This window comes from Mytilus californianus, unplaced genomic scaffold (genome assembly GCF_021869535.1).
Source record: "Mytilus californianus isolate M0D057914Y unplaced genomic scaffold, xbMytCali1.0.p SCAF_6, whole genome shotgun sequence".
NCBI classification, from domain to species: Eukaryota; Metazoa; Mollusca; class Bivalvia; order Mytilida; family Mytilidae; genus Mytilus; species Mytilus californianus.
The window spans coordinates 91,095,353-91,106,935 of record NW_026262712.1 but is presented as its reverse complement, the minus strand read 5'-3'; the positions used below and the strand labels follow the sequence as shown (position 1 = coordinate 91,106,935).

The following is an 11,583-nucleotide window of genomic DNA, read 5'->3' as shown; positions in this document are numbered from 1 at the left end:
AATATTAGTAATATTATATAATTCAATGATTCTTTTTTAATCTCATTTTTCACTTATATATTTTCTTCCAATGTAATTGTATTCGTTCTGAGACGTACAAGAAGCTTCAAAACGCCAGGTATTTACATTTGATTTTTTGTTTACGGAAACATATTTGTGACGTCACCTTGTTTAGTTGCCATGTCAAGACAATAACATCATTTCGCGGAATTTTCGTTTTATGAAATTTTACCATGAAAAATAAATTGAAATGGACTGATTTGTTTATTTTGCTGAAGAATAGAGATAAATATATTGTATCTGAAGCTTGGCCTTCGTAAACTGGGGATTTTGATGTCGAAAATTGAAAATATCTGGCAGCATAAATAAGTTGGTCGTAACGCGGAACAGCCGTTTATGTGTATTACTACGTTTGCGCTAAAGGTAGATATATTGTGATTATACTGGTTGACGATAATAGGTCGTCATGTTAGAATTAAATATATATATATATGTGTACAAATTTTTGCACCTCATGTTTGCGGTATACCATCTTTTCCGCAAGTTTATTGTTTTCTGTTTGGTATTTAATTAATAAATTAAAATCCATTTTTACATCTGGTGATCCGTTTATTTGGCAATCGCCATGGCAGTCAGCAGGGTTTAAGAACATCCGTTGTTCGACCTGCTAGTCAAATGCGTTTTGTTAAAATATACTTTTTCACTTTTTTGGTCTTTTGGAAAATGTTGTTTGTGCTGTATTTAGACCACTCTACCAAGAAATTTGTTTTGCATGCACACGTATAAAAATTGCGGTTTTTATCCAACGCAATCATAGGTTTGAACGTTGTTTTCAATTTAGACTTGTATATATGTATATATACATATATATAGCGTTATCAATTATATTTCTGGAACGTAAAAAATAAAAAAGACGACAATGTCCCTTTATTTTTTTACATTTACATTCTGTACAGGTCTGTTCTGGGAATTGCACATGACCACGTCTTCTTTTTCTGTTTATGACCTTGCTTTTGTAATACCCTATGGGAAGTACAGCCATCAAAATTACAGTGTAGGACGGTGTCATTGCATATTAGCAAGCTGGGTACTATATGTTTGCATTCAGTAACAGTGAGCATTCTTTGATAGGGTATAGTGGGTTCTTTTTGTATTTGTATATTTGTTATCTCTTCTACTGTTGTCTTAGAGCCAATTGCTGTTTCTTACCTTTTTTTATTGTACTTTCTTGTATGTACCTGTTGATATTCCACTGGTCGAGATAAATGGAAGGGAGCTTGAGTTTTAAAATAATTGTTATATCGTAATGTGTTTTTGTCATTTTGGGGGATTTTGTGTTTAAAGCAAGTCTTTGCTAGTCCCTGTTAAATATATTCACTGCGATCCTATACTGTTTGGTGATGATTTAGAGCTTGAAAAATTGTATAGAAATAAGTCAATATGTTGAAATCTAGATGATTTTTGTTTGTGTTTTTGAGTTGCTGTCTATATGATATCATAAAAAATGTGTAAGTTCATTTGCAGTGTTATCGCACCAATGTATGTGATGAGTATAATCATTACTACCGATCAGGGCACAACTCTAGATTTTCGTCCATCATGTACCATCGAAATACAAAGAATTTTCTACCCTAAGAATAGATTACCGTAGCTGGATTTGGCCAAACATTTCGGAATTTGGGTTCTTAATGTTCTTTAACACATAGGCGAAATCTCTTTGGGCTTACTGTGCTATAATTTGGATAATGCACAGCAAAGGTGTGCACTAACTATCTCAGATTTACTGCACTGTTCAAAAGTGTTCTTACCTATAGGGGAGATTCTAGGACTTTTCAAAAGGTACGTTATACCGACCAGTTCGACGATTTTATGCTAAAAATTGATATAATTTCCAAATAAAAAGGAGGGCGTAACCAAGCTTCGCTCCCCTGAATCCGCCACTAGTCTTGCAATTACGACATAGTTGATCAAATAACAACGTCGTTTCAAAATATATAGGAAATGGAAAGTGTTTCTCATTCCTTAAACTGGGAACATTTTATGATATTTTGTGTACAATGTAAATCTTAAATCAGTGTTGGAAAGTCAAAAAAGATATTATTTCTTTTTGTAATTTCTGCCAAAAAATAAATGTATTTTAGAATGTCCAAATAATTGAAATCTAATTTGGATTAGTTTTGTGTTCAATGAATTATAACGCCTGACTTTTTAAATATTTGTTTATTAGTGATTTTTTTAGGATCGAATTTAATAAGGTTAATAAAATTAAATTTTAAGTATGTGCAAAAACAGGAAAAGATATATAAGTTGTAGATCAATCAGACTTTGTTTAGATGAGGCATATCTTCAAAATTAATACAGTTGAAAAATTGTGGGGGGATGGGGAGAAAATAAAAGGTTGACAATTGAAACGTTTTTGTTCTGCTTACTTTGCACTATAAATTTAGGTACGTATCTCTTCGATTATAGAAAAACAAAAGATATGGGGTATCCATTCATGACACAATATCAGTACATGCACAGCAAAAAACACATAAAAAGCAAAGGAACAGCGCTTTTATTGCCCAAGAATAAATACACCATAACTTAAAGGGGCATTAGCTACGAGATATATAAAAAAAAATATGATTTTTTTTGTTCAATCATTAATGAAAGTAAAATTGTGAAATAATCGCTTTTAGGAGCCAGTTTAGTTCAATTTTTGTCAAAATAAGCTAAGAAACATCGCTGATAAATTATTCACTTGCAAGTGAATAATTCGACCTCATTAAAAAGAAAAGAATGTCAACATTGAAAGTGAAACAAAGGTGAACCATTTTGTTGACTGATTCGATCCACAAAATATTATTCTTAAACAGGTAAAAACGATGATTAACTTATGTTTTTAACCTATAACATGAAATCAAACAGATCTAGAAAAATCAAATTGCACGTGGTCGCAATCTATTTATATGTATGTGTATGTTTATATCGGGTTATGTGACCGTTGGTAGTCTTCGGAGGTCATCTCGATGGTTAACTAGATGGCGTCTAGACTAAAATACACACAAAATGCTCATATATATTATCGAGTCCATGTATTGTTAATTGTTTATTTCAGACTTATTGAAATTTGGATATAAGTTTTAGTATGTTATAAATCAAATATGAATATTTGAGTCAAACCGGTGAACATGAATTCGACAGCTAATGCCCCTTTAAGGTCAAGTTACAGTAAATGGGCTTTGTCACAGATTTTGCTTAAATTTTGCATACAACTTTAACTCGTTGAGCTATAACTGAAAATCGAAAAAATAATGCATTTATCTCTTTTATCATCCGAAATATTACCGATTGAATTCTATCAAAATAGGGAAACATTTGTATAGAAAGCACATAAAATAGGCGAAAAACCTTCTTTTTGTCTTTTAATCATAAAGTCTCTAATTTTTAATACAAAGATTTTTCTTAAAAAAAACTATATGTGGTTGATACATAAATTTCCGTTTTAATGATCAAAAATAATGTTATGGTCACCGACTTCGTTTTTGGTCTAATAATCAATCTGTTACCTAGTTGGTAGTGAAAAACGTCAAAAATTAACGTTTTACGGCCTGCAACGCGATGACGTTTCGATTATTTCGACGTTTTGTAGCATTTTTTCACATAGAACACCACTTTGATAAATGCATTATTTTTTCGATTTTCAGTTATAGTTTAATGAGTCAAAGTTGTATGCAAAAATTTAAGAAAAATCTGTGATATAGCCTATTTACTGTTCCTTGACCTTAAATGAGCATACACCTCATGAACTTCTTCTCACCATATTCTTGAGGGAGGGGAAACCAATTAAACTATATTCAATAACCCTTTCAGTTATAATGCTATGTCATAAACCGGTTTAAAAGTCTAAAACTGTAGGAGATGTGGGTTATACACCAATAAGACAGCAATCAAACGACAAAAACAAAAAAGGGACATCAAGAGGGCAACACATAGTTTTCAAGAGTAAATAGGTGTCTACACAATATATCAAGTTCTGCACAGTCACGAATTCATATACAAATTGTGAATGAATTTAACAGAAACAATCAAAGATCTGCCATTAAAACGTAATTCTCCAAATAATATAAAAATTTAGGAGAAAACCTGAATATCACACAATTTCATAATTTAAAAGTTACCAACCTTTTACTAGTAATATATTACCTTAGCTGTATTTGGCAAAACTTTTAGGAACTTTGTATCCTCAATGCTCTTCAACTTTGTACCTTTTTTGGCCTTTTTAACTTTTTTGATTCGAGCGTCATTGATGAGTCTTTTGTAGACAAAATCCGCGTCTGGTGTACACAATTTCAATCCTGGTATCTATGATGAGTTCATTTACTATTTTTCCATTTATTTTCCCTACAAGAGAACTTTCCGAGAAGCCTTGGATTGAAAAAATCTTCTTGCTTATTTCCAAAACGTTCATGTAAATTGATGGCGTCATGTGTTAAAACAGTTATTGGACAATCAAATCGGTATATATCATTTAATCAACGCGGTCAGGATGACCCTTTAAACCGAACTCATACGTTGTTCGGGTCAAGTATGGTCACCCGAGCTGTGCAGATTAAATGGCAAATACCGATTTGCTTGTTCAATAACTATGATTAACTTCGTATTTTATTTGGCCTTTTTAGTTTTTTTTATTCGAGCGTCACTGATGAGTCTTTTGTAGACGAAACGCGCGTCTGGCGTAAGCAGTTTTAAACCTGGTATCTAAATTTTTAGAGAAAAGCAGAGTAGCAAAAAAAAAATTTAAATGTTCGTGGAATAATTGGAAAATAATGTATTCGAGTTGTTACATGGACAATCATACCACATCTTCTTATTTTTATATTTACTTTAAAGTTTGTTGCTCACACTGTATGAATGCAGTAGCATGTGTACCCGTGCCTGTGGTGTGTGCCCTTATATTTTACAGATAGGGTTTTTTGCTTGTGAGAGAGCTGTCTACATCTTCTATTATATTAATGTTCTATTTCTTTATGGTGGAGAGTTGTTACATTGGCAATCATACCATATCTTCAAATTTTTATATATAAGATAATTTTTGACTTTCAATGAGAAGCATTCCATATGAATAAACATTATGAAAGTATACGTTTTATTGGTTACAATAAGATATTACCGTTTTTTCAGTTTTTCTTTAGGAAATTTTCGAAAGGCAAAGTTTACAAGCAACAACAAAGGAATCAATAAAAACGGGCTGTATATAGCAAACAATTTTAGCCTCTCGTTTACTGTAGTTGGTCCTGGGTATTTTGATGTGCTGAAGTCATTTAAAAATAAATGGAAGGCAATGCATATTGTCGTTGTCGCTGTGTGGGCGGCATAGATCAACATAGGTCTTTGTATCCAGGGACATCGGTTTACACCTAAAATGATATGGTAGTTATAAAGTTGGCAATAAACAAACTGCAGAGATTAAATTGCACTCGATTTATTCTAATGATTGTTTTATCGGTGTTAATAACCCTTTGGCAAATATCAGAAAAATGCAGGATGAAGAAAAATTATCATCAAATCATTGTAAGAGTGGACTGGTGGTCATAGGATGAGTAGACCAGTAGGTCAATGTCACAGCCTCTGGAAAATTAATAGTGAACTACATGTATATGCTTCTATTTTGCATATATATTGAACTCATATGCGACTCTTGAATTTTAATTGATTATATAACACTGATGCATATAGGCCTTTCCTTGCTTACTTTCTAATATTACTCAATGTTGAAGGCCAAACGATAACATGGAGTTAATTATATCCTTGTCTTTGGTATTGGATGGATAGTTGTCTTATTGTCAATCATACTGTTGTAGAGAAGTTTCATGCATAATATAGTTATTTACATCATATACTTTACTACTGGGATGTTTCTTTTGGTTCGTATTTAACCCCTGTGTTTAAACTCAAGCACCATTAAAACCATCGCCGAGTTTATTTAAGTAATTACTAAAGAACTACTACCACCCTCGCCGAATTGATTAAATTTATTACTGGAGCATCTCTACCACCATCCCCAAGTTATCTGAGTATTTCCTAGGTTTTAGATTTCTAATTGTTTGTTATGTTGCCTTATTGGCTTTGTCTGTGTGTTTCGTCTATGGTTTTGTCCGTTTTCTCTGTTGACATAGGTGAACATGTAACGATGCTGTCCTTGACCAAGTAAATTTAAAACCGCCATTCAATAGTTGCGCTTGTAGAAACGAATAAAAGGATAAGTGGGTACATTTGTGATAGACACAACGGCACAAAAACCAATAAGATAAATATCTAAAGGCCAACATGCTATCTTCTTTAGTTCAATGAGTAAAGCGTTGGCTTACTGTGTGCCTATTGTTCGATCCAGACTGTACAGTGGTATTTATTTTTATGGAAATCCATGCTCTACTGTTGCATATGTCCTTCATATCGCTTCATGGTATCAGTATTGACTAACTTATTTACCTTCACATTTCTATGTATTGCCAACCCCCTACGAATAAGATTGATAAATTACAAAATAAAAAAAGAGTTAAAACGGTTAGTAATAAAAGGTGTCCTGTAAATTAATTAACTAAGAAAAAGAAAATGACAGAAATACCTTTTGAAAATGCGTATACTGCCACAAAAAAGAACGGCAGTTGAAACAAAACTTCACAACAAATAAAGGACTTGAACCAGGCTGGTGATTCTACCATCATCGGATCTTTAAACTCTCGGCAATACCAATCCATCAGGTCTACAACCTACAATAAAAAAAAACTGTATATACAATGCAGATAAGTAAAGGAGTCCAAGCTTCCCTTCGTGACTGGGTAACACATATGTTGTCACCTGGACTTCTCTCATCAGAAAGTTGGTTTAAACCGTGATGCATGAGGTACGTATACGTTTGGTTGTTTATGATGCATAAATACGCCACTGCTACTGTCAGCTACATACAGTACAGTTCGGGTTAAGGAAAAAAGTATACTTTATGTGTACAGAGAACCACCTTCGATTTCCCTGCACATAAGAAACCTTGGAACAACTATTTGATTGTTACTAGTTGACCGGGTCAATCGCAAGAAAAACACATTTTGCCACAAACAATTCACCCCCTTTTTCCAGTGACATCAACAATTTCCGCCCTTAACTGACAAACGTTAAATTGCAAAATCTCACGTGTCTCGTTATGTATATGGATTGATTTTTCCTCTGAATGTTACACATAGTCATACTAAGTACAAGTTCTTAATTGAAAAACTAGAGTATCCCCTGTTTCTGTGCATATCCTTGTGCACTCCTTTCCGTTATCACCTGATATTCCGAAATATTCAAGTCGCGAAATAAAAAGAAGAGGAAATATTTATACCATAATTATTGTGATAGCAATAGTCTATTACTAAAAATCAAGAAATGTTGTCTGAGATCATATTGTAATAACTAATGTTGCCATACAGATGTCTTTTGGTTACTTTTGTCGTTTGTTTGCTGTTTCATTGACGTATACCTTAAATATGCTTTTATTCCTATCTATAAAAATAAGGTGTCGATGGATTGTCAATGAGACAGCTAAATGTATCTACCAAAATAAAAAAGGAATAGTATTAAACAGCTTCCGTCATCGTACTGCCTTCAACAATGAGCAAAATCAATGCGGCATATATAAAAAAGCTATACAATATAACGTAGAAAACTGATCAATTAAGGTTCATCATAACCTTTTAGTTAATATAGCCGTATTTACATCACAAATTTTACTCGGAGTACAGACAAACCTATGCACCAGGAAAAGTTTTACGGCATGACAGGAACTAGATAATTAAATTTTAAACGCATTTTATGTTTCAGAAAATTATAAACTTTTCTGGATTTTAAGATTCTATATTTTCGTTCACACAAAAGTTGCCAAAATTAACTAAGTTTGGAAAAATGTTTAAGATCCCCTACGTAAATAGTTGTAGTGAATTGTATTGATTAACAGTGGATACTAGATGGACAATAGATATCTGCACAACAATAGGTGATTTAAACTGTGTAAATGAGTGAACCATATCAAATGAAACTCAGGTGTTTGTTTATCATGTTTATTTTATCACCTTCTACAGGCTTAAACAAGGAATCTCAAATTCCAGGTATCTCAAATTCCAGGTAAGTGTTTAATTTTCTGAATCATAAAATGCATTCAAATTTTATTTACCTAGTTCCAGCCATGCCGTAAATCTTTTCCAGGTGCACAGGTTTGTCTGCATTTAGAGTCAATTTTGTGGTGTAAACACGGCCATATTTTTCAATTCCTTCTGATGAACATATAGAGCAATACCATTGAACGATAAACAACTATGGCATATGACAACGAACAATCACTGGACTACAGGCTTCCTACTTGAATTGGGGGACAGGAGCATTAAGCATATAAAATAGTTCTACACAGGTTTGTGAACGCTCAACTCTCATCCATGTGATAGTCTAGTGACAACAGCACAACATTTAGAACAACCTGTAAAAATCCGTTTATATGTCTTTGTTTTAAAACTGTACTTACCACTCCAGGGTAAATCCATTTTGGAAAAATGGCTTGTGAATCGATAAATATTGCTACTGGAATGTGTACAACAAAATATATCAGGAAAATAAAGTCCAAAATAGATGTAAACTTCATAATTATGTAACATATAATGTATACAGAAATATACCAAATACAAACAACAAAGTGAAAGTAAAGATAAATAAGAAATCATAGACGGTTTTTGTAAGTAAAAAAAAATCCGGAAAATACAAATAGAATGTTACGGTTTTTTATTGAAATTTAAATTTATTGATTCTTTATTCTATTGATCTATTTTAGATGAATGTTCTGCTCTTGTATATTTAAGGTATATAATTAATTTCGATTTAATTATAAACAGATGAATATTAATTTACGCGGTATATAATAAATGTATAAAAGAAAAATCAAATACGGGGTATACAGTACGTCATAGGGGGAGTAATTAAAACAACAACAAAAGCAAAACAACAAACAATCAAATAAAGAAAAAAATCCTAGTGCAAAAATCCACACAAATATATACACACTGAATGAAAATCACACTGACAAAAGGTTTTAATCAAGGTTTGATAAACAAAAAATATGTGTAGAAAAACTTTCATTTTCTGTCATCTATTTTTAGGACATATTATTTTTATTTTATTGGTTGTTTGATATTAACATGATGACCTTTTAGATAAACTTAATAATTGCAGGGACTTGAATGAAGTAAACTCTTTAAAGCCCTTGACTAAAAATGAATTTAAAGAAAAATATAAAATTATTTTTGAAAATAGAATAAATAGCTATGATGGGAACAGTTACTGTAACCTATTACTTTATAAAAAAAAATAAAACTTAGCTTGGTTAGAGAATTATATTTAGCTTCCAATGACTTTTCTATAAGAAAATGCTTCTTTATAAGAAAATGCTTCCCTAATTAAGAATTAGGGACCATAATTTAGGAATAGAAAAAGGTCGCTATTATAAAATTCCTGGAAAGGATATAATATGTCAACTGTGCCACTTGCTAGAGGATAAAAAACACTTCCTCCTTGAATATAAAATTAACAAAAATCTAAGGTCTAATCTATTTGAAAATTTAATTTTTCCATTTGAAAATTGTTTACCTACTAACTAATAATTTTATGTCTCTTATCCAAGAACAAAAAGAAAAAGAAATGCTAAACCCCCTATGGAATATGTTAAAGATATATTGGCTCCTTTATAAAACAGTCATAAGAACTGAGGGCAGGAGTCTTATAATTTGTTTTCCATGTGTTCATTTATGTTAGAATTGTAAATTGTTATTTATCTGCTATATTATGTTTTGTTTTTTCACAAACTTAATATGTGAATATGACAATAAAGATAATCAATTATTCGCCAAACGGTTTTAGAAGATTTTCAAATCATGATAATAACGTGCCTCTGCAAAAAAATTATACAAATGGTGAGCTGCTATAGTTTCATAAATCTACATCTTATTTACTCTTGAATTGTCTCTCTTCGTCAGCAACTTTTCTTTATATAATTACATAGTTTAAAAAATGATCAGTGTTGACGATATCTCTCTAATAAGGGTCATTACAAGTACTGAATACGTACCCTGGCAAGCGCAACAGGGAATACTATTATACCAAATGTTTATTAACAATATCTCATTTAGCAGTTTGTATTGCCAAATATTTTGTGCTTTTTTTAATGATGCATCTGATTTTGTTTTACTCGAGTCTTATGGTCCTTGATGGAGATCTGATAAGCAATGTTTTGGGAGATAATTCTGGCTCAACCACAAATCACTCTTGGAGATATCATTCACAGACAAAGAAAAATATGTGAAAGAAACGTACTGTATAGAGAACTCCATAATGCCAACAAACAACTTGTACATTTAGGCTGTAGTGGTGTCTATTATTTGTATCCTTGATAACTGATATAAGAAGTCCATTACCTTATTAATTTAAATTAACCTCTGCTACATTTGTTATATATAATGTATGCATTTTTGTTGCTACATATAGGGGTTAATCTACATCTACGTTCTACATAAACCAAAATAAAACGTAACAATTTTCCTGTCTTTGATGCAAATTTCTGGATTTACCGTAAACAGGAACTTAAAAAGACAAATATTCTCGGAAGCCGGAGAGAGATATGTATATAGGGAGCTATAAAATAATAAGGACTAAAAAGAACAGCCAAAACGAGAAATAAGTCCTGCTTTGCCATTGATAGTTTTCACATCGTAATTTGTGTAATTTACAAAGTATACCATTTAGGATTATATGATTGCAGTACTAATGGCATTTACATAGAAGATTAGTGAATTTATTAAAAACCTGTTCGTATGATTAAAGTTTGTTTAAATCACCATTTAATTGTGGAAAGAACCAAATCAAGGAAGGAAACCACAATCAATTTGCCAAGGATGCTTATCTTTTTTCTTTGGTGATTTCCGACCAGTCTAAATAGTATTTTTGGAAAACGACATACATGTGTTTGTCAGAGAGGTAAGACAGGTGTATAGCAACATTTGCAATTAAGTCTGTGCAAATAGATATGTTTCTCGTTTCTCGTTTTTTTATATAGATTAGACCGTTGGTTTTCCTGTTTGAATTGTTTTACACAATCCTTTTTGGGCCCTTTATAGCTTGCTGTTCGGTGTGAGCCAAGGCTCCGTGTGTTGAAGGCCGTACTTTGACCTTAATTGTTTACTTTTTACACATTGTGACTTGGATGGATAATGTCTCATTGGCACTCATACCACATCTTCTTATATATAGTACAAGTGTTTATACATACAGTTAAGGTTTTACGAATTTTCTTTCAACTACTCCACAGATTTAACCCTTAACATTATATCTAAGTTTCACCGAAAATCTATATAATCTCGACAGAGCAATAGAGTTTTATAGTTGTGTTTCCAATTTATGGATTTAGAATTTAGATTCATGGTATTTGGCCCCTTTGGGTAAAACCTTTCGTTTAGCAAATGTTATGTAAAGCTAACAGCTTATGGATCATAAATGGCAGAATAAAGACAATCACAATCACTAAGC

At 32.0% G+C, this 11,583-nt stretch overlaps 1 protein-coding gene across 1 annotated transcript; it reads right to left on the bottom strand.

Moving 5' to 3' along the window:
- Window positions 1-5,114: 5,114 nt before the first annotated feature.
- Window positions 5,115-8,731, bottom strand: LOC127704404 (sigma intracellular receptor 2-like). Its single transcript, XM_052208445.1, has 3 exons — window positions 8,537-8,731; window positions 6,611-6,755; window positions 5,115-5,402 (listed from the first exon to the last, which is right to left on the bottom strand). The coding sequence occupies exons 1-3, from the start codon at window positions 8,651-8,653 to the stop codon at window positions 5,152-5,154; spliced, it is 513 nt and encodes a 170-aa protein (XP_052064405.1). The 5' UTR covers window positions 8,654-8,731; the 3' UTR covers window positions 5,115-5,151.
- Between the last annotated feature and the right edge of the window lie 2,852 nt (window positions 8,732-11,583).

Coding starts and splice junctions, on each gene's coding strand:
- LOC127704404 (XM_052208445.1), bottom strand. CDS start 8,653: ATGAAGTTTACATCTATTTTGGACTTTATTTTCCTGATATATTTTGTT. Junction 6,756..8,536: donor AATGGATTTACCCTGGAGTG/GTAAGTACAGTT, acceptor TTTTTATTGTAG/GTTGTAGACCTGATGGATTG. Junction 5,403..6,610: donor AGTATACGCATTTTCAAAAG/GTATTTCTGTCA, acceptor ATATCATTTTAG/GTGTAAACCGATGTCCCTGG.